Raw genomic sequence first — 27,831 nt, forward strand, 5'->3', positions numbered from 1 at the left:
TGAGAAGTCAACAGCTGTAGTCAATCAGAATCACTTACAAGAAGTGAAGAGGCCATGACATGAAGCTAATTTGATTGACACAACTCGCTACATCACCAAAATTGACAAATTTTGTTGCTGTATGTATATTTTTGACCCAGCAGATTTGGTGACATTTTCAGCAGACCCATAATAAATTTATGAAAGAACCAAATTTTATGACTGTTTTTTGTGACAAACATGTATGTGTTCCGATCACTCTATCACAGAAAAATAAGAGTTGTAGAACTTATTGAAAACTCAAGACAGCCATAACATTATGTTTTTTTACAAGTGTATGTAAACTTTTGACCACAACTGTACATCATTCTACTTTTGAAATTAAAATAACTATTTTAACATTTTTAGCTTAGCTTTATGCACTATCATTTGGGAACTAAAGTGGTGAAACATGAACTGCAATTTTACAATTTTACTGTTAAAACATTATGCATACTGGACAAAATGGGTTTCCAGGGTAAAAATCTGATATGCTGTATGCTCAATGAAGGCAGCCTGAGACAAGCTTGGACTCGAGCTTGGAGAAATGCGTGGGTCTACCAAATGAGTAAGCAAGTCTGGCTGAGGTCTCTACTGCACAGACTCTGGCTGCTAATTCGACAACATGGCTTCATCTAACTTCATCTTTACAGAAAACAAGAAAATGCAAAACTGGGACATGTTTGCTACAGTCATTGGTTCTGAAAAGGCTAAAATAAAAACCTAAATAGAAATAAAACTCATATTTCAGTATGGTAAACATTCCAGATAACAGTGAGTCTTATTGTGTAAAAAAACACCAGAGGGTATGATGGTTTAGATGTGAAGTTAGCACCATGCTAAGAGGCAGATGATATGTTGTTTGAGCCTCTTAGCTGCATTACCCTTGATGTTCTCTTGCTACAACTAACTAAAGAAGCACATGTCACAAACCAAACAAGCCCTACATTAGGGGTAAGTGAAGGAATTTTCTGGGGGGAATGTGATTTTCTGGTTGAACGTGTGCTTTTAGAAAGTAGGTTTACACACTTCAGGGCTGGAGCTGAATGTTTTGGGGGTCTTAGTGAGAACCTGTATGTTTAGATTCTGCAGGCCCAGATACTTCAGCGATGAAGACAAGAATGTGTTTCTAGTGATGCTATTCAGCCTGTGGTCGTCTATTCCTGATTAAACCAGTGTGAGCGTATGTGTGTGTGTGGGTGTGTGTATGTGTGGTGGGAGAGTCATCACTCAAACCGCCATAAGTTAGCCAGTTAATCAATCCATACCATCAGTTGATTAGTCTTCCGTTAGGCTCTAAAAAACACAGGAGGGTTTAAACACTCAGTGGGAGAGGAGCTCCTCCCTGCTCAGTCTGTCATAAAAAAACATTAGAACAAAATAAAGCTAAAAACAATAAAGCAGGTATTTAAATTAAGACGCTTGGACAGGACTGGACGGCAGTGGGGTATTAAAGGCAGTTGGCACATAAAGGATGGAGAAACAGGAGGAGCGTCTGTAACGGGTGCTGTCTCAGTACGGCCCTTTGGAGTGTCCGAAAATGGCCAGAGGGAAGTGCTTGACGTGAGACGACCACTGAGCAGCCAGCTGAAAAAACTTCACATCGTTCCACTCAACGCCGTCTATCAACACTGCAGAGAGACGCACACGCGCACACACACACACACAAACACACACACACACACACACACAGAAAACAAAGTATAATCAATAGAACTCTCTTTGCACAGCGACATAATCTGCAGCACTGATTATCTTTACAATACACCACAATCAGTTATGTGGGAGCACAATGAGGAGTGTTTCCAATAAAGTGGCCAAAGAGTGGAAGAACAAGGAAGGTAGGGTGTTTCCTATAAAGTGGCCAGTTAGTAGAAGTGCAAGATAGTTTGGTTGTTTCTAATAAAATGGCCAGTAAGTAGAAACACAGTGTAGAAAGGGTTTTTCCAATAAGGTGGTCAGTGAGTGGGAATGCAATATAGATTTGGTGTTTCCAATAAAGTGTCCAGTGAGTGACAGCACAAGGTAGGTAGGGTGTTTCAAATAAAGTGTCCAGTGAGTAACAGCACATGGTAGGTATGTTTTTTCTAATAAAGTGGCCACTAAGGGACAGCACAAGTTAGGTAGGGTTTTTCCAATAAAATGGCTAGTGAGTGGAAGAACAAGGTAGGTAGGGTGTTTCCAATAAAGTGTCCAGTGAGTGACAGCACATGGTAGGTATGGTGTTTCCAAAAAAAAGCAGCCAGTAAGTTGAAGAACAAGATAGATAGGGTGTTTCCAATAAAGTGGCCAGTGTGTAGAAGCATGGTGTTTCCAATAACGTGGCCAATGAGTAGAAACGCAATGTAGGAAGGCTGTTTCCAATTAAGTGGCCAGTGTGAAAGAACAAGTTAGGTAGAGTGTTTCCAATATAGTGGCCACTGAGTGAAAGAACACTTTAGGTAGGGTGTTTCCAATATAGTGGCCACTGAGTGAAAGAACACTTTAGGTAGGGTGTTTCCAATATAGTGGCCAGTGAGTGGAAGCGCGAGATAGGTAGGGTGTTTTCAATAAAGTGTCCAGTAAATGGAAGTGCAAGGTAGGTAGGGTGTTTCCAATAAAGTGGCCAGTGAGTGGAAGCGCAAGGTAGGTAGGGTGTTTCCAATAAAGTGGCCTGTGAGTGGAAGAAAAAGTTAGGTAGGGTGTTTCCAATAAAGTGGCTAGTGAGTGGTAACACAATTTAGGGTCCAGCTGTACAGACTGACTGATTGACTGATTGATTGATTGATTAATTGATTGATTGAGCGATTGATTACCTTTGAGCATTGTTTGCTGGTGCTTGGCAGTGCAGATTAAGCGGCTGATTCCCTCGATCACCTGACTCTTAGACTCCACCTCTTTATCTTTTGTCTTCTTGGGCAGAAACATCACTGCACAGGACAGAAACAGCTTTAACCCTCACAGAAACAGACAAACACTGTCTTTACAAGTATCCTCTTTACACCAAGTTCACGCTTATTCACACCTTTCTTGTTTTTCTCCTTGGTCACAACGGTCATGGACATTGTTGGCTGTGGTCCCGCCTCCACCCCACCTAGTGGGAGGCGGCTAACCTGCAGCGAGCGGAAGGTGCACTTGAGTGAGTTTTTGGAGGAAGAGTCTCTCTTTTCCACGTCCCTCTTTCTTTCCGTTGGAGCCACCCAGTAATCCACCTGCAGACCCATTAGTTCCCCCTGGCCTCCCCCAGGGGTACTGCAGACAGAGACAAAACAATTTCAGCGATCTCAATCGATTAAAAAAGTTTATCAGAATAATCACAACAGCATAACCTGTTTTTACATCAGCTACAGCTCTCCATTATCTCTCTGTGCACTTTTTTTGTTCTGTTATTGTTTGTGCTGCCCGGGTCGGCCAGTGGAGGATAGGTACTTCTTATGGAGTCTTGGTTCCTCCTAAGGTTTTTATCTCTTAGTAAGAGGGATTTTTTTATTGCCACTGTTGGCACTATTACTGTGGTGTTCCTCATAAGTTTCTTGAACCCTGGTTTCTGTAAAGCTGCTTTTTGACAACCTTTGTTGTAAAGTCTAATTCTGCATGTGCTTTTTATAGCTTTAATGTCTTCAATATTACATTTACAATGTAAATCATAAAAAGAAACAAACTTTTGACTGGTACTGTATTAAACAGAATTTTTTCAGTGATAGATAGTGAAAGTCTTTTCACGTCACCCTATCTGCTAAAAGCATATTTAGTCTAGAGTGTGCAGATTTCACGCTGCATTCAAATATTATATAAAATAGGCTCTCTCAGCTCTCTTAGCTGTTCACCAAGAGGCATACCTGTAGAAGGGTGAATGAACGGACGGAGAGGACGGAGGAGTAGGAGATGCTTCTTTCAGAGCTGGAGATATCTGAGGAGGTGTGGAGGAGAGGAGAGAACCTATTGGAGCAGCATCGTCTGAATCACCTGCAGAGATTCATAAAGAGTGAGAGAGAGAGTTTAGCAAAAACTCATTTGAACATAATAGATTACTTGATTAATTTAGATGCTAAAAACACTTTAATAAGACTGTCACCAACCTCATTACCATACACACACACCTAAATACTTTTATTTCATTTATTTACCTCACCATGTGAAAGATGGCCATGTTTGCCTACAGTTTGAAGAAATTCATTGTCTTCAATGTTTAAGTTAATGTTTACTGAAAACTTAAGGTCATCTCACTTAAAACATTAAGTTTTTATACCTAAAATGATTGTAAGTTCATTGTGATAACTGTTGCTTTGCACTTTGAACTTTATGGTCAGGTGAATAAGGTAAATTTGTATTTATTTACCTTCTGATTTAATTTTTCCAAAAATTAGACAGAGAGAGAAAATTATATAAACACTACAGCACACAGCCAACACAAAGTTAGCAGCTTAAAAAAGTGATGCTTGCTCTTATAGCCTACAACTTAGAGGCCAGGTAGTTAATCATATTATATGATCTACAAGTTAAACTAAGGTAGCCTGGGATTAATCACTACACACTGATGGTCAGTGTCAGGCACTAGGAAACACACTCAGAATATGCATTATAGGTATATTGTGCCAACACTCCAGTCATGGCATACTAAGCATTTCTTCCTGTCTGGTTTGTCTGGTCATTAATCTTTGGTTTTGTTCTTTTTGGATTTGGTTGCCTGTTTGTTTGGACTTTTGGTTATTCGTCTCTCTGCTCGGTTCCTGATTCTGCTTTTGCCCAGGTCTGTTCTGGATGCCATAATAGTCTCACTCTCTTCTATCAAATCTGGTGTAAACTTTTTTTCTCTGTGAGAATCTGACCAGACTGTTAAGCATTACAGAGTACATATGAACAGGGAATTAGTAACTGGCCCCACACATTTGGGTAGAATTGGGTAGAAAAGTGAATGCTTACTGAATATAGCAGCTCAATCTTTCAAGTCTGGGGGAAAGGACTTGTGTTTGTGTTCATGGTGTGTTGTGTTATAAATCCCATCCAATCATCTAACTAATGAAGATATGCAGACGTTCTTAGAGACGAGTGGAGAGGCAATAATTTTTGGGTGTATGTGTTTACAAAGAGGAGATTAGGGACAGTCCAAGTCCAGTGTTTGTTAGAGGGGTCAGCCTTTGATAGCCTCTCCTGTTGTACACTAAAGACGCACATGTAGGATTAAATCTGGAGTCAGAGAGCTAACATGCTCAACAGATTTTTGACTAGATGAGAAGAATAAATAAATAAATAAATAAATAAATAAATTAACGTAATTATTTAGTGAAACTGACCTGAAGCTGCAGAGCTGTGTTCAACAATCCCCACCTTCACCATCTGCACTCAGAACAACAGCAAACAGCCCATATTAAGAGTGGGAATCACTACAGGCTACACCATAGGTATAACAACATCTGTGTCATATTATGATATCACAATACTTGATCCCAGATAATAGCTGGTGATATACACTCCTTTAAATAATGAATGTGAGACAAAATATCAGCTTTTCAGCATTTATTTTCAGGTATTGACACACAGTTCAGAAGAAAAAACACATTTTGCCTGAAATCATTTTGCCTGCCATCATCATCAATTTCTTTTGTGAGCAAATGTATTAATACATAGAAATTAAGAATATATTAAAGTAAATAAAACTTAATATTTAGCTGCAAATCCTTAGCTTGCAACAATAAGCTCATTTACATTACAAAACTTTTTGCATGCATTTTTTGTCATGCTTTCTCAGGCTTTCAATGCAGCCTGTTTTAGTTGGTGTTTGTTTTGGGGGTTACTCCCTTTAGTCTCATTATTTGCAGGTAAAGTGTATCCTCTATATGTCTGCTGATTGACTGGGCCTTTATAGTTTTGGAAGTGTGCTTTGGGTCATCATCTTGCTGCATAAAAGAGAATCTCCCAATTGGTTTGGTTGTTCTTTAAATTGACAGACAAAATGTTTCTGTAGTTTTCTGAGTTCATTGGATTGCTACCATTATGAGATTAGATCCAGTTGGAAGTACCTGAAAACAAAATCTAAATGTTGATCTTTTGTCTCATATTCATTTTTAATGCCAATTCCAAACATTTTCAGTCTACAGTAGAAAGGGATTGATATTATAACAATATTAATTTTACAATAATTTTCCCAGTTCAGTCATTATTCTAGTTGTCTGACAAAAATATTAGCAAGCAATCATGTCATATTAATTTAAGTATAACTGGTTAAAGTTGTCCACATTTTGACATAATGTGAATCTAAATGTTGTCCAAGAAACATGTTACAACATGGCTTGGAATAGAACCTTCTTACACTGAACTCCACTGAAAGAAGGTGATTTCTTTCCACTGCTGTTTTAGAGATTTTTTGAAGGTATTTTGCATGACAGCTCCAGTAGTAAAATAGTGCTTGAACAGTCTGAAAACTAGGGTGGCAGTTAAATAGATTAAATCAGCAGGACATTTAACTGCACAGTCAATAAAGCAACCAGAAGTACTGCACTGTTTTCATCATTAGCTTGTTTCACTCACTGATTCTTTCCCGAGGGGTTGCCAGAGTTATGATGTTTCTGTTGAATTGGAGCCTGAGCACTACAGATGCTTTATTACTTGAAAGAAAATGAAAACTGTGTTTGTGTTTGTGTGTGTGGGTGATTGATACTCACCCCTAAAAAGGGGATGAATTTCTGACAGGAATCTTCATCCGGACTGCAGAGAAGGGCAAGACAGGAACAATCAAGCACCTGTCAGGCTGAGTGATTTACAGCAGTTTAATCTGAAGCTTCTTCAGGAGAAGTTAATTACTGAGTCTGAAAAACTGAATTAAAACAGACTTCTTCACTCTGACTGGGTTTCTGATCTTAATTTATAGCGGATGATTTCACGTTAAACCGCCAGAGTGAACGTCTGTGTTTGATTTGGTTTGGCTGAATGGAAAGCAGATCGCATGCACACTCTTGTCCAATCAGCAGCCGCATCTATTCTGCTACTTGGCTTCTCTGCTACCCCTGCATTGGGGTGTGGAAAAAAAGCAGTTCCGGCTAATCAGAGTAGAAAAACTATCAGAGAGCACTATCACATAGAAATCTTGATTATTATCGATAAAGTAAAAGAGAGAAGAATACAAGAATATGAGAGTTGGAAAAGGGGTGCAGCCCAACATCCATTCACATGTTGGGCCACATACAGGAGCAGAATAATAACTGAATAAGGAAAAGAAAGCTAATGCAACAGAGGAGAGCATTGGAATTGTCACATTAGAGATAGTGTTTAAAATATTTTTATATAAATTAAAAATTTACCAGACCCTTATTTTTTTTTAACCAACCACCATTTTAATCACAGAGGAATATCCTTTTTTTCCGGTGTAGTGTGCATTTTTGTAGCTGCTCGGCCATGGAAACCCATTCCATGAATCTCTCTACTATTCTTGAGCTAATCTGAAGGCCACATGAAGTTTGGAGGTCTTTTATGATTGACTCACTATGCACACTATGCACCTCAGTATCTGCTAACCCTGCTCATTTTAAATGGTCTAATACTCCATGACTGAGTTGCTGTTGTTCCCAGTTGCTTCCACTTTGGTATAATACTACTGACAGTTGACTGTGGAATATTTAGAAGTGAAGAAAATTCACAAATTCACTAATGTTTGTAGAAGCAGTCTAAATGTCTAGGTGTTTGGTTTTATTCTTTCTTTCGTTTATTTGTATTCTAGCCTCCAATTTTTAAATTGTTGTGTCCACAACAAAGTTTTAGTCTTGCTGCTGGTTAAAACATGTTACAGATAATGGTTTGGTCAACATTGACTGTCTGCTCTAATGTACATCTAGCCAGTCTTGTAACTCACCAGCTTTGTTTTTAATTTGTCGTAAAAAAAAGACAATTTTTTTTCACAGTTGCCCTAACAGGCCAGTTTACTGTCATTACTACATTGGATGCTCTCTGTCTTTTCTGTACCAATTTCTAACACACCTCTGTGGCTTGTGAGTAGATAAATTGAACCGCATTTAGCCAGTGGAGGATGCTAACCTACCCTGATTCAAACCAATGAACACACCTGGCTTTGGCTGTCTAGGTTATTTATCTCCAGTGAAAGGGAGGAAACTGGTCAATTAGATTAAACTATGGCTTCAAATGTGACGTTTCCTTCCTGAAGAATCGCACTGTCTCCTTCACACGTTCTCAGAGAGCAGGAGAAAAAGAGAGAGGAGCAGAGAGCGAGGGAGAGGAGGTTGAGGAGGAAGAGAGCGGGCAGGCAGACCACAATACCTTACGGCAAAATCAAAATGAAAGCTCTTTTTCCTTCAGAGTGGGCGAAGAAAAAAAGACAAAAATAAACAGAAAAGAAGGTGTTATTCACACACACACACACACACACACACACACACACACACACACACACACGTATGGGCAAACAGTGACGTTTACATGGCCATTTGTGTTCAGACGAGTGAGGGCATGGTTTCAAAACTTGCAGACATTTAGCACAATGCTAACCAGCTTGTTAAGATACACTGAAGAAACGTGACTTAAAGCCACAAAAGGCTTAAAGCAATGTTTATAAAGTAATATAGTGCAGTGTCTTAAAAGGTGCAGAAGTTATATTCTGAAACCTGTGGCATTTCTACATTCTGGTGGTGATTGACAGCAGTCCACACTATACGATGCAGCTACATACACTCTTAAAAACAGAGGTACGATATGAGTACTTTTTTGTACTCAAAAGTACACTCTTCATAATTGTACCCTCAAAGGTACAATATTGGTCTTTACAGATATTGTCAGATTTGTTCCCTCTGAAGTACATTTCTAACAGCAATAAGTACAAATTTGTACCATTTAACCAGCCAAAGGGTACATTCAGTATTCTGTATCACTGCACTTATATATATATATATATATATATATATATATATATATATATATATATATATATATATATATATATATATATATATATAAATTGCAAGTTTTTTTATTTGAAAGCCAGACAATTTTGGATCATCAAGGTTTTGAGCCATATTTAGTTGATGATAATGTTTATAATCTTTATCATCTTTACTGGCACAAAAACATGGGTACAAAAAAGGACTTTCATGGAAAGGTACTTTTTTGTACCTTAATATAAGGTACAGCCCCAGCGACAAGCTTTGTACTCTTTTAAGTACAAATCTGTACTTACTTTTCTTAGTGTGTATAATATCTGGTGTCTGTGGTCATTCCACCTTAAATTTAGAAGAAAAATATACTGTGTACTGAGACTAGTGGAATAGGATAAGGTGTTACATTACTGTGCCTGAGGCTGTTCCACCTACAAAATATACATTCTTGTACCTGAAGAGAGTCCACCTTAAATCACAGAAATACATTCTAGTGTTTAAAGTTGCTCTTATTTAAATAGTGCAGAAGTTACACTATGCATGGTGAAATATTTAGAAATACTTTCTACAATTTATAAGATCTGTGTGATTCTGAATCAGACCAAACTATATTGATTCTTAAAGAATCACAACTGAATCAACTAATTCTGACTTTGACACTGTAATAGGTGACTCACTTAGTACAGTAGCCTGTGTGTGTGTGTGTGTTTGTGTGTGTGAATGTCTGCAGTTTTTGAGTCAGCCAACAGTACAACCATAACACTGAACACAAACACTTCAGTCCAGCCCATATTCAAAGCGTTCAGATGCAGAAACAGATATTTACTGAGTCCAACAGCAAACAGTGTAAACACTCAAGGCTTTGAATATGGATTCAATAAACAATATCAAACACTTTCAACTCAAATGAATATGTGTGTTAAGTGTCCAGTGTGTGTGTGTGTGTGTATGTGTGTGTGGGGGGGTGTGTGTGTGTACCTCTTCTGTTTGTAAGTTAGCATGGCCTCAGCTATGGGCAGCTGATGAGCTCCATTAGCACCCAGCATGTACTGCGTTACCCTGGCAACCACATCCAGATTGTCCTGCACTGTAGAGAGAGAAACTTGTTTGAGGTTGAGGTGCACACACCGTTTACCTGTTTCCCCATTACACACAGAAAATTATATTTAGTTTCGGTGTCTCACCGATAACAGGAGCTTCAGGTTTAAAGAATAATTCCCTCCACGCCAAGTCCTGAAACAGACTGCTGTACCTGTAATCTATACTTGCCAAATATTTAGAGACAGGGTGGGCACCTAAACACACACACAAACACACACACATACATACAGGGGTCAGCCAGTAATGTTTTGGTGTATAGAGCAAACTGTGAGAGGGATGTAATATGATGTGTACAGGACAGTGTATAGAGTACAGGATAGAGCACGGGTATTTAATTAGAATTCAGTATGGTCCAGTTAGAGAAAAATTTGACAGACCAAGGTCCAGACCGATTGTTAACTTGTGTTATAATTAAGTGCTATATCCTGTAAGGTTGTTTAAACTGAATGATGAAAAAATATATAATAATAATAATAATAATAATAATAGTAATAATAATAAAAGCCTCTCTGGACAGATTTTGTATACATTCCTCCACTGTCTCTCTCTCTGTCGTGCTCGGCGTGACTTTAGTTTTCACCCGTTCTCGTTTTTGTGCCCGTTCTCGGGCTCCCTATCTCCTTATAAAGGCGTTTTTTCACGCCCGTGTCCCAATTCAACAGCCGGAGCAGCGGGACCGCGACCCTGACAAAACGGGTTCGATCCTGTGTGAGGACTGGTGTGTTTATTTATTTTTTTTTTCTTTTCCTACGTCTGCACAGATCTGGTCCGCATTGGACAACGTTTGGGTCCGGACCCGGACCACTGTCCGCCCATTAGTGACCTATGGGATAGAGTATAGGGTACAGAGTGAAATGTCTGGTTTATAGAGTATAATTTACAGAGTATAATGTAAATGTATAGTATAGTGTACAGAGTGTAGTGTACAGAGCATAATCTCTGGTGTATAGAGTATAGTGTACAAAGTATAACGTCTGGTGTATAGAGTATATTGTACAGCAGGATTGGGCAATTATGTTTGGCCGCTGCCCAGATATTTTACAAGCCATTATGTGATGTGATGAAGTGGTACAGACTAGTGGCTCTCCAGTTGTTGAACCCAATTGCAGAAAAGTTGAATTCAAAGCAGGTAAACCCAAGAAGAAAGGAAAAAATAAATAAACACTCCGCTCCTCACGCAGGATTAAACCTGTGTTGTCAGGGTCGCGGTCCAATACACTCCCGCTGCACCGGCTAGTGCTCTGCAAAAAATCCATTGGCAAAAACTAGACAAAATATATGCAAATTAAGACAAATATATGTATATTTAGCAAAAAAATCTGCCAATTTGGTAAGCAAAATTTTCTCAGTAAGATTTCTTACAAAAAGCAATGGCAAAGTCTCAAAATGAGTGAAGTAACACCTAAATCAAGCAAAAAAGTCACTGTTTTTGGACACAAGTATCAGAATAACATGATTGCTGCTTGATTGTGCCTATTTTGAGTTCGAATTTACGGTGGCCGAGAAAGCCCAACGCAGTGCAAATTGAAAAGCGCTGCAAAAGCACAAAACACATCCATTAAAATTACAACACAGGCGCAGCAAATAGAAAAACGCGCTGCAAATAGAAAAACGCGCTGCAAATACAACCACAACACAACGGAAGTGAGTCACAACACAACGGAATTTTCCCGGGGGACCTTAAAAGATGCTGTACCAGCTAAGCTGCGTCTTCAGTAACGTCTCGGACTTCACTATGTGTACAAAGGACAATAAGTGGCAAACAAGGCGTTTTGTGAAGCAGAACTTTTAATAATATGCACACAACCGTGGTAATCACAGGTAATAAACATAACTTACTTTTCAGAAGCTTGTTTGCCACTTATTGTCCTTTGTATACAGCTGGTACAGCATCTTTTAAGGTCCCCCGGGAAAATTCCGTTGTGTTGTGACTCACTTCCGTTGTGTTGTGGTTCTATTTGCAGCGCGTTTTTTCTATTTGCAGCGCGTTTTTCTATTTGCAGCGCGTTTTTCTATTTGCTGCGCCTGTGTTGTTATTTTGATGGATGTGTTTTGTGCTTTTGCAGCGCTTTTCAATTTGCACTGCGCTGGGCTTTCTCGGCCACCGTACGAATTACTTAAAATAAGGTGCAAATTCTAAGTAAGAATGATTAGGATAATTATCCCTAAAATAAACAAAATAATAACACATACAATGCTTAGTTAGACAAAAAGTCTTATCAGAGAAGAAAATAAGATTTATTGACTTATTTCACTTGCTAAGATTTAGTTTTTTGCAGTGTGGTAATTAGGACAAGGCAGGGAAAAAATGTCCTTATAAGGCGTTAGGGAGCCCAAGAACGGGAGGAAAAACGAGAACGGGCAGAAGAACCTCTCGGGCAAGATGTTTCAAGATATTTCCGACCCCTGGTGTACAGAGTATAATGTCTGGTATATAGAGTATAGTGTGCAGAGTATTATGTCTGGTGTATAAAGGGTAATTTACAGAGTATAGTGTACTGGGTATAATATGTGGTGTATAGAGTACAGTGTGCAAAGCATAATGTTTGTTGTATAGAATATAATGTACAAAGTATTATGTTGGGTGTACAGAGTATAGAGTATAGCATATAAAGTATAAATGTATAAATTGTACAGAGTAAAATGCACAGTGTATAGAGTATAATACACAGAGTATAGAGTATAATGCACGAGTATAGTGTGTTAGTGTACATTATATATATATATAGAGTTGCCAGACAATGTAGATTGGACTCACCCAGTGGTATAATGAGGAAGCGCATGTAACCGAGCCAATCAGGAGTTTTGTGGGTCAGGTGATCCACAAAGAGGCGGAGCACAGCAGACAAGTAATGCTGAGCTCCTGCTACTGCTATTTTCACTGGTGCAGGAGTGATGGAGTTACTATTACAACTGCAAAAACAGATGCACACACACACACACACACACAGCAGAATATTACACATATTATGTTGAAAGAAGAAGAGAGAGCATGTTAGAGAGAGAGAGAGAGAGAGAGAGAGACTTACAATCTCTGTATCCGGGAGACGATGGTGTTGAAGGCGGCCTGAATGTCGGCCGTGGTGCAGGTACACACTACAGGGAGACTGTGATTCTGGAGGATGTCCGAGAGATACTGACAAAAGACAGAGATAGAGTCAGCAGTTTACACAGCAGGTAAAAGTGGCCCAATATCCGATGTTTATTTTTGGCGACCCATATCTGACATTTGTTTAAACAGATTAAGCTTGGTTTGTAAAGGCCTGTGACCTCACTGCAAAAATGCATGTTATTCGAACCCACAAATTATTGGAACAGAGAGACATCAGTCCAAATAAAAGAGCTCTGTTAGCTCGTTATTCCACGCCTAAAGCCCCCACTCACTGCTGTTGTCCATTTTTTCTTCTTCTCACATTCTTTAGCATTCTTATTGATGTAAAACATATGTGTCAAACTTAAGGCCCAAATGTGGCCCGCTGCATCTTTTTATGTGCCGAGAGCCTGAAAGGTCTTAGTGTCTAAAAATAAATAGGTCAGAAGCATGCTTTAACCAAAAACTACATTTCCCACAATGCATGTTGAGTAGTCACTGATGTGGAAATGCTGCCGTAATTTTGCAGGCAAATTGTAATCAGAGCATCTCATTAGTTTGATGCAAGGCTGTTGCAGTCAATATTTTGGGTGAAATGCTTCATCTGTCAAACATGTTCTTAGCAGCTCACATTTTTTGATTTTATACTTATTAGGCCTCTTTTCAGTATGTCAGTATATTTTTGATCAAAGTTAATATTATAACTTGTTTTATGTTATTTTTTATTCACTTAAATAGTTTGATCCTTGTTTGATGCAGTTTGTGGTTTCCATAATATGACAAATTAAAAGGATTTATGTTGTAACCGAGCAACAAGCAAACATGTTTTTTCCATGCAACTGTGATGTTTTAATTGAATAAGTAATATATTTACTTAATTATTTAATATTAAGGAGTAGTTATATTAATTTTATATTACATTTGGTTTCATTTTTTATCACATTTATAAGTTACATCTGGCCCTTTGAGCACAGTCATTATGCTAATGTGGCCCTCGGTGAAAATGAGTTTGACACCCCTGATGTAAAAGATGCATGGATTTCCATCTGGCTGTTCAGACAGGATATATATAAATTTCAATGTTACAAAGTGGCCCAAATTGTAATTGAAAATGTCAGATTCCGTGTGTTTTTTACACAACCGCACAAACGACACAACTGTATCACATGTGACAAAAAAAATACGATTTGGGACACTTTTACATGCTGCGTGAAAGCAGCCTAAAAGATATTCTTTAAACTGTATATTTTTTATTGTTTTTCTATAGTGGCAGAATGTGTGTGAGCGTGTGTGTGTATCTGACAGGCTTACCTGGCCCTGCCAGTCAGAGGTGTTGATGAGGATGATGCTGTCAGGAAGATGGTCGTCTGACACTAGAATGTGGTTCAGCTGGTCATACACTGTTTTGCGGGGAATCTACCAAAACCAGTACAAGCTTTCAATATCTCATTTATAATGATTGGTATTATATATTATTATTAGCTGAGTTTATAAATGACTTATTTATTATTTAATACCAGCATTTCTAATCTTACATATTCACTCACTCACTGAAGCATTTACTCATACACTATTTTACTCATACACTCATTCACTCACTTACTGATTAAATTATTCACTTATTGATTCATTTATTTATACATTTATTCACTCACTGATTAATTTACATGATGAATTATTTACTCATACACTCATTTAGACTAATATACTGACTCACTCAGTGATTACTTGTATGGAATGGTATTATCTCACCTGCAGGTGACAGCGTGGGTCCAGTGAGCGTTCATTATCCAGGCTGTTGGCTCTCTCGTTGGGCGGCCGGCTGGTCTGCCTTTCTTTAAGAGATGTGCTCCTGCCTCTGCGGCCGGCCAGCTTAGGCTCCTGCCTGAACACATAGAGAGAAACAGAAGAGTCAGTGAGGTGGTTAATGAATCAGTGAGTGAGTGAGTAATTGAATCAGTGAGTGAATTAGTGAGTAAGTGAGAAAATAAGTAATTTAATGGGTCAGTGAGTGAGTGAAAAAGTAAGTATATTTATGAATCAGTGTGAGTAAATAAGTAATTAAATCAGTGGGTGGATTAATAAATCAGTGAGTGAGTGAGTAAATAAATCAGTGAGTAAATTAGTGAGTACGTGAGAAAGTAAGTAGCTTAATGAGTCTGAGAAAGTACAGGGTTTGGACAGTGAAACTAAAACACCTGGTTTTAGACCACAGTAATTTACTGTCCCAACAGACAGTTCTGGTGAAAAAAGGAGAGTTGAGGTGCACATTGAATTCTGCTATGGACAGCCGTGGTTTTATGTTTTTTGGATACAATCCGGGTTAGCACCCGAACATCCCTTTCACACAGCTTCCTCTTGTGTCCACATTTAATCCTGTTGGATGTGGTTCGTCCTTCTTGGTGGTATGCTGACATTACCCTGGATACTGTGGCTCCTGATACATCACAAAGACTTGCTGTCTTGGTCACAGATGCGCCAGCAAGACGTGCACCAACAATTTGTCCTCTTTTGAACTCTGGAATGTCACCCATAATGTTGGGTGCATTGCAATATTTTGAGCAAAACTGTGCTCTTACCCTGCTAGTTGATCCTTCACACTCTGCTCTTACTGGTGCAATGTGCAATTAATGAAGATTTGCCACCAGGCTGCTCCAATTTAGCCATGAAACCTGCCACACTAAAATGACAGGTGTTTCAGTTTCATTATCCAACCCCTGTAAGTGTAATAATGAATCAGTTACTGAGTGAGTAAATGAATCAGTAAGTAAATGAGTGGATTATTGAGTGAGTAAATAAGTAATTGAATCAGTGGGTAATAAATCGGTGAGTGAGTGAATAAGTAATTAAATCAGTGGGTGGATTAATAAATCAGTGAGTAAGTGAGCAAGTAAGTAGCTTAATAAATCTGGGAGTAAACGAGAAAGTAAGTATATTAATAAATAAGTGAGTGTGTAAATAAGTAATTGAATACGTGGGTGAATTAATAAATCAGTTGGTGAATGAATAAGTAATTAAAATAATGGATGGATTTATGAATCAGTGAGTGAGTGAATAAATGAATCAGTGAGTGAGTGAGAAAGTAAGTATATTAATGAGTCAGTGAGCGAATGAATAAGTTGAATCAGCGGGTGGATTAATGAATCAGCTTTTGGGTGAGTAAATGAATCAGTGTGTAAGTGAGAAAGTAAGTGGCTTAATGAATCTGGGAGTAATTGAAAAGTATGTATCTTAATGAATTAGCGAGTGAGTAAATTAATCAGTGAGTGGATTAAAGAATCAGTGAGTAAGTGAGAAAGTACATAGTTTAATGAATCAGTAATCAAGTGAGAAAGTATGTAGCTAAATGAATCAGTAATCAAGTGAGAAAGTATGTAGCTAAATTAATCAGTAATCAAGTGAGAAAGTATGTAGCTAAATGAATCAGTAATCAAGTGAGAAAGTATGTAGCTAAATGAATCAGTAATCAAGTGAGAAAGTACGTAGGTTAATAAATCAGTGAGTAAGAGAGTAAATGAACCAGCTAGTGGATTAATGAATCAGTGAGTAAGTGAGATAGTACGTAGCTTAATGAATCAGAGAGAGAGTAATTGAATCAGCTAGTGGATTAATGAAACAGTGAGTGAATAGATTGACCAGTAAGAGGATTGATTATTTAGTGAGTAAGTGAGAAAGTGACTTCATGAATGAGTAAGTAAATTATTCAATGTGTGAATAATCAGCTGTACGTAAATGACTCAGTAAGTGAGTAAATGACTCAGTAAAGGAGTATTTATGCTCACCGGTTGGATGTAATAATCAGAGATTCTGTTTTGGTCATTTTGCCAGTAGGGGGCAGCTTCTCCAGGAAGGTGTCCATATTGTCCATTTCTAACTCTGTGGTAGGTGTCACGACCTCTGGCTGCCCCTGTTCTCACACACACACACACACACACGTACACACACACACGTACACACACACACACACACACACTTATCAGTGGCAGTGTTTACACTCACCAACACCTTTATATATAAGTGAGCCACAATTTTAGTCTATAATCCAGAGCTGAAAAGAACTAAACACAGAGTCTGGGTGTACCACTGTCTGGTGATTGTGTTTAGATCATACAGGACAATATTCATGTGTTTTACGTACAAAAGTAACACTGTCTGCAACATCGTCCACCTGAAACTTCCCTCCAGCACCTTTTAGCTTATCAGGATCCATCTGAGAGAGAAATAGAGAGAGAGAGAGAGAGAGAGAATGTATACAACAGTGTCCTATTTTGTATCTTATTTTAATATCATAATTAATTTTGACACAAATTCTCTTTCTTTCTCACAAATAAATACACTGGAATATATATATATATACAAGCTCTGTTCTTGACAGGATGTCCCACATTTAAAAAAGCAATCCAGGGTGAAACATTCATGTAAACTGAATAGGGTGAAGCTAAACTGCTACAATATGAATGGGTGGAGCTAAACTGATGTAGGGTGAAAACGTGGAATTAAGCTGCTGTAGACTGAGTGGGGTGGAGCTAAACTGCTGTAAACTGAATAGGTGGAGCTATTCTTATATAGGCCGAATGGGTGGAGCTAAGCTACTGTAGGATGAGTGTGTGTGTGTGCACTCACTGGACTGGGCGGTTCTCTGTGGCTCCTCATGCTGTGGATGCTGCCGATCTCTGTCTGAGAGCTGGAAAGAGAGACGCCTTCGAAATATGGCCTAACACACACGCGTGCGCGCACACACACACACACACACACACACACACACACACACACACACAAGTTGAGAGATATAACATGATGTAAATAAGTTACTGTACAACTTTTTAAATCAATCACAGTGTCTCACACTCACTTCAGCTGAGGTTTGGGAGTACTAAGGACGCTGTCATCATCATCTAGTTCAGGACCGCTGTCGCTCGGGTTCTCAAAGTCCAAACTCTCCAAATCCTCCTCCTCCACTTCTGGAGGGGGCTCTGCAGGGTCCTGCTCAGAGTCTAATACCTGTGCATAGACACACACACACACACACACACACGGACATCAAGGCATTAAATGATCTGTTTCCTAAAGTTGGTGAAGAAAGAGCATGTTCAATGTTTTACATTAAGGCCAAAAGGTTCAACTCTGATCTTATCTGACCAGATCACCTTTTTCCACATGTTTGCTGTGTCCTCTGTATGGACTTCTTATGGCTTTCTTTCAAAAATGGCTTTATTCATGCCACTTTCCCATAAAGGGCAGATTTGTGGAGTATATGACTAATAATTGTCCTGTGGACAGATTCTCCCACCTCAGCTGTGGATCTCTGCAGATCCTCCACAGTGATCATGAGCATCTTGGCTGCTTCTCTAATTAGTGCTATACTTTATTAAGGCACTGTATTTGACTTCACATGCCCACAGAAGCACTAGTGTGAGTATATTATATAGTATATATAACATGCAACGCGCAGTCTTACCTCATCAGAGACTCGGAAACGCTTCAGCAGAGCAACCACACGCTGCTTAAAGTTCTGCTGCTAATGAGGAGACACACAAAAACAAACACACACACACAAACACGCACACACACACACACACACAGAGTTCACAGTTCTGATGAGAATCGAGGAACTGAGACATATCACTAATAAATAAATGCCCTGTGTGCGAGCATGTGCAGTGCTTACTCTGGTGATGGACGCTGTCCGTACAATTGACCTGCGCTGTTTTTTAGGCTTCCTCACATCAAACTCATCATCCTCAAGATCCTGGTGAGAAATAAAACACACTCCAATAAATCACACCACACTGCCAGTAATAAAACATTAAGTGTGTTTTATTAATTTCAACCTGTGCAAAAAGTTTTTAAGTCATATTAAGGTTTGAAGATGTATTCACTTGTTTGCACTTAAAACATTTAGTGTGTATATACAGCCCTGAAAATAATTAAGAAACCACATTTTGCTATTTATAGGTATATGTTTGAGTTAAATGAACATTGTTGTTTAATTCTATAAACTATGGTCAACATTTCTCTCAAATCCCAAATAGTCATTTAGAACATTTATTGCAGAATGAGAAATGGCTGAAATAACAAAAAAGATGCAGAGCTTTTAGACCTCAAATAATGCAAAGAAAACAAGTTCATATTCATATTCACAAGTTCAGTTTTTAGTTTTTAGAGTTTAGAAATCAATATTTGGTGGAATAACCCTGGTTTTAATCACAGTTTTCATGCATCTTGGCATGTTCTTCTCCACCAGTCTTACACACTGCTTTTGGATAACTTTATGCCACTCCTTGTACAACAATTCAAGCAGTTCAGCTTGGGTTGATGGCTTGTAATCACCAATCTTCCTCTTGATTTTATTCCAGAGGTTTTCAATTTAGTAAAATCAAAGAAATTCATCTTTTTTAAGTGGTCTTTTATTTTTTTTTATACAGAGCTGTATATAAATTAAATTAAGATATTAATTTATATTTATATATATATATTTCTCTCACATATGTAAATGTAACTGATAAACTGATGAATCAATAAGGTGATATAAGGTGACTGACCTGTCCCTGAACAGCATCATCACTGGCCTCCTGCTCAGACGAAAAACTCTCATACTCCTCTTCTGAGTAATTATCTACATTAAAACCAACAGAAATTCAGTCTCATACCATATATTTTTTTTTATTTAGTGTGAAAAAAGTAAAAAGGTCTATATGTCTAAAAATATTAAATTACAGTCCTGTATCTGTTTCTCTACACTTTATTATTTCTACTACTTTATTACTTTCTTCTTTTCCCCCTTTTCTTCAATGTTCAAGACCCCACAGGACCACTACAGAGCAGCTATTATTATTTAGGTGGGAGTTATTCTCAGCACTGAAGTGACTGAAGTGAAGAGCGTTATGTTAGGGCTTTTTCACAACTAAAAAACACAGACCAGAGTCCGTATCAAGGTTTATGTCTTTGTTACATTGTATATATTTGGTAACTTTACCAGGTGTTGTGACGGATTCTAGCTCTCTGTCAGAATTTGACTCTGAGTGTAAAAGATTATCATCAGGTTGCTTTTATTTCTGTTTATAAATAAGGGTTAATCTACTGTTACAGTAAATAAATAAAATACAGTCTAAGATTTTATGTCCATAATGTTGCCTGATGCACCTGCTCACAAAGGGGAGTCGGATTTCAACACCAATTCTTTTTTCTTTGGTTTGTTTAAAATGTCTTGCCCCGTATATGGGCTACAGATGTAGGTGATACAAAATGCTTTTTTTCTGCAGTAAAATAACTTATTTACATTCTGCAAATTTGAGGGCTTTGAAATATTCTACAGGACACTTGGAGAAGCTGCCTGTTTTCTTTCTACTTTACTTAATAATTCCATATCAGTAGCAGGAATAAACTCAAATACTGCAGGTTTGAAAATAGACGTAAAGACTAGACAAAACTAAAGGTTTGAAAGACATAAACTGATTGATTTGTATTCAGGAAAATAATGATTTTTAAAAAGAGCCAATTTTATGATATGAGTCATTATATTTTGACATTAGCAGATTTACTTAAAAAAAAAAATTATATTTTTTATTACAATTACAATTATGCTTTTCAGTAATGTTCCTCATGAACAAACATGAAATGTATGTAATGTTTGAATAGAAATTCTCAAGATTTAGTAGTGTAATGCCAGACAATTGCCAAAAATCCTGGCCCGTTAAGAGGTTAAAGTGTGAATTTGAATTATCTAGAAAGGTATTTTCACACTGCAGACGAACCGGACCATGGTCGGACCAAACTCCTTTCATACCTACTACTTTGGTTCAGACCAAAGTATGGAAACAATGCAGATGCGAAAGGTGGGTGTGGCACTCACTGTCCACTCTATTACATACTCCTACCTAGAGCTGCTCCAACTTGTAGATAAAGTAAAGTCAGAGACAGAAGCTCTAAATCTGTTGCTGCACAGTTTGTGTTGGTCATCCTTTAGCGTCCTACATATGTGGTCACAGGACGCTGCCCATAGGATGCCGCCCACATGCATGTGTGTACTTTAAACAGCTGTGTGTGTGTGTGTTACCCGAGCATTTGAGTTTCTGTCCCAGTAGTGCCGCCTCCTCATGGTCTATAGGCTGACTGGAGAGAGAGTAGATCCAGATCTCAGCGACCTTCCCCTGAAGCTCCTTCTGATGACTGCACAGAGACAACACCTGCCCACCTTCTGCTGGATGCTGCATGACCTACACACACACACACACACACACAAATACATTTAATAAAAAAATGAATACTATACTAGGTTCTATATAGTAAGTATTTATTTACAAAAAATACCCCATACATCCTCTATATAATCTCACAATAATATGTATATGTAATTATGCTACTGGTAACAGTAGCTGAAGAAGGACTGGTTGTGCACCTCAGCCATATCCACAGATCCAGCAGCGAGGGTTTTATAGCCCAGGATGGTTCTGTTTTTATAGCGTTTCCTCCTCTGCAGCAGAATCTGCAGCTTATTCCCTTCTCTCTTCAGAAAGTGAGGGTACTGGAAACACATATACACACACACATTTGTTAATGTGAATACACACCTATCAGAAAATGACAAAGATATGAGAATGCACTTACAGCTTGTCTAGACCCTGTATTAATGCTAATAGAATATTTGGTATGTGGTGGGGTACTCATCATCCAGCATTAATAATAATGCTCTTGTCATTAAATGCAATCAAATACTCACAGCAATGCTCCAAAATCTAGTCAAAAAGCCTTGCCTGGACAATAGAGACAGTTACTCCAACAAAACTTTACCCTTAAATTCCAAAGAAACAATAAATTTCCCACTACATATAGCTTTTAGTGAATCAGTATAATGATGTTTAAATGTGAATGTGTGTTTTGTTTTACCTGCAGAGAGAAAGTAAGTGCGAGGTCAGTCTCCACTGATCCAGTAGGAGGCAGTACAATCTCATGAGAGCGCAGGATACGTTTGGAGCCCTGAGGTCACAGAGGTCATAAGAGACCTTAACACACAATGCTCAAACCAGGACTAAAAAACAAATTAAGCTATTTATTTAGACACAAAATGCATTGTTTAATATATTAAATACATATACAATAGGAGTCAAAAGTTTGGACACACCTCACTCAATGTTTTTATTTTTAATAGAGCATTACTCAAATAAAGCTATTCACTGTATACCAACTAGAGCCTATGCGCGTGAGCCCTGATTTAAACCCGACATTTCTTAATAAGTAGAACATTAAAACTGAGCTTTTTAAAAACATTTCCGGACTGTTTTAATGAGCGGAATCTGATCAGAATGATGTTAATTAACATTGCAAAGCTAAAGAAGCATAGACCTATTAATTAAGAAAAATATTAATATCAAACACATTAAGAGGCAAGAAATTCAAGTAATTAACTCTTGACGAGTTCAGCACAGCTGTTAACTAAAAGCCTGAAAGTCCAGGTGACTCTACCTCATACAGCTGACTAAGACAATGCCAAGATGTGCAAAATTGCTATCTGTGCAAAAGTTGCTACTTTGAAAAATCTAAAATATAAAACATATTCTGGTTTGTTTAACACTTGTTTACTAAATAATTCCAATATAAATTCTCCAAAAAAATATTTATAGATTGAATGATTTTAGTATTAATATACAATGCTGCACATATTTAAAAAAAAGAAAAAACACTAAATGTAAGAAACTTTTAATGGTAGTAACATTATGATCATAACATTATGATCACCTCTTTGTTTCTACATCTCTTATACATTTTTTTAGCTCCAGCTGCACTGCTGTGTCTGATCCACTTGCACCAGTACAACACACACCAACACACCACCACTTTGTCAGTGTCACTGCAGTGCTGAGAATGACCCACCACACTCCACCCCTCCTGTAGGGTCCTGAGTGTTGAAGAACAGGGTGAAAGGAGGATAATAATGTATTCCGTATGTGGTCCTATATAATCAGCAGAGCTGAAAAAATGGATAATGGGTGTAGAAACAAGAAGGTTTGTAAGCTTGATCTTTGCAATATAATACAAAGTACTAAGTGGAACAAAAAGCTCATTAAGAAGGTTAAAATAACATCTGTAAGGCTACAACACCACTAATTTCTGTTTAATACCCAAATCTGACACACCAGAGGGCGGAGCCTGGCCTGTGGGAGGAGCATGGCACTCACCTGAATTTTGACGGCGATGACCACAGAGATCAACTCTTTATCCAGCTCCCTCAGAACCACCAGCTTCTTCAGCGTCAGACTGCACAACCTGAGAAAGAGACAGAGAAAGAGAGTAGAAATCAGTCTGTAACTGAGACTGTATTTAGTGGAGCTGAGAATAGAGCAACTGAGGCAATGGGTGGATCACAGGAAGAGTGAGAGAGAGTGAGGAACACTCAGGCTATTTCTGATCCCTAAATATCTGTATACAGTTGTTATTCACTAGTATAAAGTGTTTAAACCAGGGGTGTCCAAACTTTTTTGTTGGGGGCCAGAAGGAGAAATATATTTGAAGTCACGGGCCACACTCTGTAATAAAACAAATAATGAAATATACCACTTTAAATAATACTTTTTTCCTGATTATTTCATTTACACACCATTTTACTTGACTTACTATCTTTATTTTTGACAGTGTTGTGTAAACTAAGATTTTTCAAATTGATGTTTAATTTCATGATGTCTCTTAATAATAAACTCCTTAATTACGGCAACTTTTAGACTCTTTGGCCCGTTTTTCTGTGCTAGAAATGCACACCCTCTCCGCTTTTAGACTCTTTGGCCCGTTTTTCTGCGCTAGAAATGCACACCCTCTCCGCTTTTAGACTCTTTGGCCCGTTTTTCTGCACTAGAAATGCACACTCTCTCCACTTTTAGACTCTTTGGCCCGTTTTTCTGCGCTAGAAATGCGCACTCTCTCCGCTTTTAGACTCTTTGGCCCGTTTTTCTGCGCTAGAAATTCGCACTCTCTCCACTTTTAGACTCTTTTACCCCGTTTTTCTGCGCTAGAAATGTGCACCCTCTCCGCTTTTAGACTCTTTTACCTCGTTTTTCTGCACTAGAAATGCACACCCTCTCCGCTTTTAGATTCTTTTGCGCCGTTTTTCTGCACTAGAAATGCGCACCCTCACCACTTTTAGACTCTTTGCCCATTTCTGACACCTAGCGTTCAAACTTTGAATCTCACATTATAAAAACTTGCTTAACAGCAGGCCAACTTTCATTCTTTTTCTAAAATGCCACAAATGGCCCGCGGGCCGTAGTTTGGACACCCCTGGTTTAAACCCTGCTGTATTGCAGTGCTTGTCTAATTAAAGTATTCATTTCTGCTAAAAAACTACAGGGTTACACCAATCAGGACTGTTATCTCATTGGTCGCGACTTCACTAGGAGAACTGAAAGCCATTCAATTAACCACAAACACAGTTTGGAACCAAACTTAATTCATATTCTGATTTAAAGTGAGGAGTTCCCAGGTGGGATGAGTGGGTCATATACAAAGAATTATACCACAGTTAGTTCCGACCCTGCAATGTGATTGGCTGAGAGCCGTTTTTGAGTGCCATTATCAGCCAGTAATTCACTGTAACCTAGCTCTCAATGTATTACTTCACCACATACAGGTGACCTAGCAATGATGCAGCGCTTACAAACCAAACAACGCAGCTACAAACAGAGCAGATATGGAACTATTTTAAGTGGCGGAGGGTTTATAACCAAACAGATTGTATTTTCTCATCCTCTTTAACTCAAAATCTTTTAATAAACAGCGATAATGGAACTGTGGTACAATTGCAATAATACACTCGGTGGGAGTAAAATAAATGTCACTAGCTCCTGCAGAGGATGTATTTGAGTATAAGCATATGTATATGTGAAAAGAATCAACATCACTAGACCCTTTCTGAAAGAGATACTGTTAAAAAACTTTAAAACAAATTCTGAACATCTGATTTCTACACTGATTTTACACAGCACGTCATGATCAAACAAACACCTTATGACCTTATTGTTAAATTACACTCATGATAATTAATAAATAAGGTGGTAAACTCAATGAACTCGTAATAAGGGTACTAATACAACAGTGTGTGTATGAGTGTGTGTGTGTGTGTGTGTGTGTGTGTGTGTGTGTGTGTGTGTGTGTGTGTGTGTGTGTGTGTGTGTGTGTGTGTGTGTGCATGTGTGTGCCGGAACGTGCTGTACAGTGCAGTCACAGGCTGCCATTGTCTAGAATCTTCCTCTCTCTCTTGCTCTCTCTCCTTCTCTCTCTCTCTCTCTCTAACACACACACACACACACACAAAGTCTATTGTTCTGTGTAGGCTGATTAGCATGTAGCCACCGCTAACTCCAGAAGCAATAAAGCTGCTGTAGAGCTGAACCCTAAACCCTGTATTTAATATTTACTCAATATATACATTATCATTTTAGAACACTATTGTTTACTAGTCCAGGGGCAGTGATTTATGGCCCAGACAAGCTGCTTTTTAAATTTAATATCTTATCAATTACTTTATTATTGAACTTTACCTGTCAGACCATTAATTCCTCTCTTCACTGCAGAAACCGAGACTTGGTCCAGTGTTAAGCTGAGCTAAAGGCTAAAGCTGTTGCCATGTGGGTTAGCCATACGTAACTCTTCCTGTAGCAGTTTTCCTCAGTTTCCAGGAGTCTTTTAAAGGTGTAGGAAATAGTATTCACCGCTCTCTGGCTTTATCTGTAAGACTTTTAATAGTTACTGAGTTTTCTGTCTTTCTGTATCTTTTTCTAGTTATTATGATGAAAGTGTGAATGTGTGTTCCAGCACTGCTTTACTACAGACAAAGGCTTTGTAAATTAATTTCCAAAAAAGTATTTATTTCCGTTGATACAGACCAGAGTTTGGAGTTAAAGAACTTTCGGGAACAGAAACTTGTTTCAGTGCAGCACTAAAGTTTTAACTGGGCACTGTAATTGGCTAAGAATCACAAAAGATATATTAACAATATTTGATATGCTTGGAATACCGCAGTAAATCTAAAAATAAACAGTAGTAATAAATGTGCAATAAATCACAATAAATCTATTAAATATAGAGTACAATCAGTTGTCTTCAATTAATCTATAAATATTGACAACAGAACTGGAGTATATTCAGGGTAAATCCAATAATAAATATAAAGAACAAAACCAGAATATAATCACAACAAATCGAATATTAAAACTGTAATAAAACTGCAGTATAATCACAGTAAATCTAATAATAACCAATTATAACAGAACTACAGTATGTTTAGGGTAAATCGACTAATACATTTTGGTAATAGAACTGGTGTACAATTGCAGTAAACCAATTAAAGCAAAATTATATATTCTAAAAAAACTACAAAATAACTGCAGTTTATATTATATTAAATGTTTGTATATGTTGGCTCTATGTTTATATCAGTGATATAACTGTGGTAAATGTATTTATACATATTGATAATAAAACAATATTTCACTCTACTGCACTGTACTAACTGTACATAATTGTTTAAATTTTACTTCATATAATATATAATTATGTTTAAAATACCCTGGAAATACAACTATAACTCAGTGTTTTCTTCTGCATTTAAAACAGAGACTCAGCTTAAAAAATATACTTGAGATTTTAAAAAGTGAAACGTTTTTATGGCATCAAATAAAGAACATCAAATAAAGCCTATATGCAAAAAAGCAAGGAATTTAAACAACCAGCTTTTACAGAACCAGCAGAGCAGAACTATCAATGAACACACACACACACACAAACAAACACACACACACATATTAGTACAAAGACATTATTTCAGCTTGTGTGTCTGATGAGGACAAACTGATCTTTCTCTCAAACACACACACACACACACACCAGCTGCTGCAGAGCATGCACATATGCCCACACACTTTTACAAACACTCACACATAAAGTCACTCACACATAGAAAGCAACCCTGAGTAACTATTCTGATCAAAAAATGATATCATTATATTATTACATTAAAAACATTAAATTAAATCATTATAATCTGTGTACATTCAATCTGGCAACCACAGATGAGTGAGATTATTATAAACTATTATTATTATTATGCCTATACAACATCTGTTTTTATGACATATGCCAAATAACATAAGTAATTATTTTTTATCCTGCACATTTAATGACAGATTGAATTTTGTCTGATTAAAGTAAAATTATATGGTGCTTTCTGGCTATGGAGTACTGATCGGCTGGCCTTATGCATACTTCTGATTTTCTGGTTATTCTTCTGCACTTCAGATTTTTGAGTTTTATATACTCTTAAAATAAAAATAAACAGCAAAACAAAAGGTAGGCTGAAACATTACTGGCAACCCAATATTGTCAGGGAACTGGCAACCCGATGATCTCAGTGCTTTTATCTAATCACACCTATCACACACACCACTCCAAACTCAATCAACCCCATCACACACACTCCAAACTCAATCACCCCATTACACACTCTCAGCGCAGGGGAGAATGTGTGTGTGTGTGTGTGTGTGTGAATTAAGCAGAGTCCATTTAGGTTCTGTTCTGTGCCGCTGTAGTGTAGTGAAAGGTTCAGACTGAGGCCGACCTGCAGAACAATCAAGACTAAGAAGAGAACCTCTTTAATTCCCAGGTACAATTAGCATTAGCAGTAGCATGGTGTACACAGAAATTACACACACTCGTCATTAAAGTTTTTCTTGATTATTTACACACAAATACTGGTATTCGAGACACAATGACCACAAC

At 37.9% G+C, this 27,831-nt stretch overlaps 1 protein-coding gene across 3 annotated transcripts in view; it reads right to left on the minus strand.

Moving 5' to 3' along the window:
• Nucleotides 1-345: 345 nt before the first annotated feature.
• The window catches only part of pacs2 (phosphofurin acidic cluster sorting protein 2), a 62,219-nt gene continuing 34,733 nt past the window's right edge, over nucleotides 346-27,831 (minus strand). The window contains exons 2-25 of one of the 3 annotated variants that reach the window (XM_007247585.4): nucleotides 23,244-23,331; nucleotides 21,955-22,044; nucleotides 21,467-21,592; nucleotides 21,125-21,284; nucleotides 19,611-19,684; nucleotides 18,737-18,817; nucleotides 18,527-18,583; nucleotides 17,921-18,069; nucleotides 17,692-17,782; nucleotides 17,207-17,278; nucleotides 16,851-16,975; nucleotides 14,821-14,953; nucleotides 14,380-14,484; nucleotides 13,007-13,113; nucleotides 12,736-12,890; nucleotides 10,061-10,171; nucleotides 9,855-9,963; nucleotides 8,266-8,298; nucleotides 6,660-6,702; nucleotides 5,292-5,334; nucleotides 3,837-3,963; nucleotides 3,023-3,249; nucleotides 2,814-2,927; nucleotides 346-1,649 (exon numbers count right to left, since the gene is read on the minus strand). In XM_007247585.4, coding sequence (XP_007247647.1) covers nucleotides 1,531-1,649; nucleotides 2,814-2,927; nucleotides 3,023-3,249; nucleotides 3,837-3,963; nucleotides 5,292-5,334; nucleotides 6,660-6,702; nucleotides 8,266-8,298; nucleotides 9,855-9,963; nucleotides 10,061-10,171; nucleotides 12,736-12,890; nucleotides 13,007-13,113; nucleotides 14,380-14,484; nucleotides 14,821-14,953; nucleotides 16,851-16,975; nucleotides 17,207-17,278; nucleotides 17,692-17,782; nucleotides 17,921-18,069; nucleotides 18,527-18,583; nucleotides 18,737-18,817; nucleotides 19,611-19,684; nucleotides 21,125-21,284; nucleotides 21,467-21,592; nucleotides 21,955-22,044; nucleotides 23,244-23,331 — 2,539 coding nt within the window. In that variant the 3' untranslated portion in view covers nucleotides 346-1,530. Of the gene's footprint in view, nucleotides 1,650-2,813; nucleotides 2,928-3,022; nucleotides 3,250-3,836; nucleotides 3,964-5,291; nucleotides 5,335-6,659; nucleotides 6,703-8,265; nucleotides 8,299-9,854; nucleotides 9,964-10,060; nucleotides 10,172-12,735; nucleotides 12,891-13,006; nucleotides 13,114-14,379; nucleotides 14,485-14,820; nucleotides 14,954-16,850; nucleotides 16,976-17,206; nucleotides 17,279-17,691; nucleotides 17,783-17,920; nucleotides 18,070-18,526; nucleotides 18,587-18,736; nucleotides 18,818-19,610; nucleotides 19,685-21,124; nucleotides 21,285-21,466; nucleotides 21,593-21,954; nucleotides 22,045-23,243; nucleotides 23,332-27,831 lie in introns of all 3 variants that reach the window. The other 2 variants (XM_007247584.4, XM_015605401.3) reach the window with 2 other exon arrangements.

Source organism: Astyanax mexicanus, chromosome 7 (genome assembly GCF_023375975.1).
Source record: "Astyanax mexicanus isolate ESR-SI-001 chromosome 7, AstMex3_surface, whole genome shotgun sequence".
In the NCBI taxonomy this organism is placed as follows: Eukaryota; Metazoa; Chordata; class Actinopteri; order Characiformes; family Acestrorhamphidae; genus Astyanax; species Astyanax mexicanus.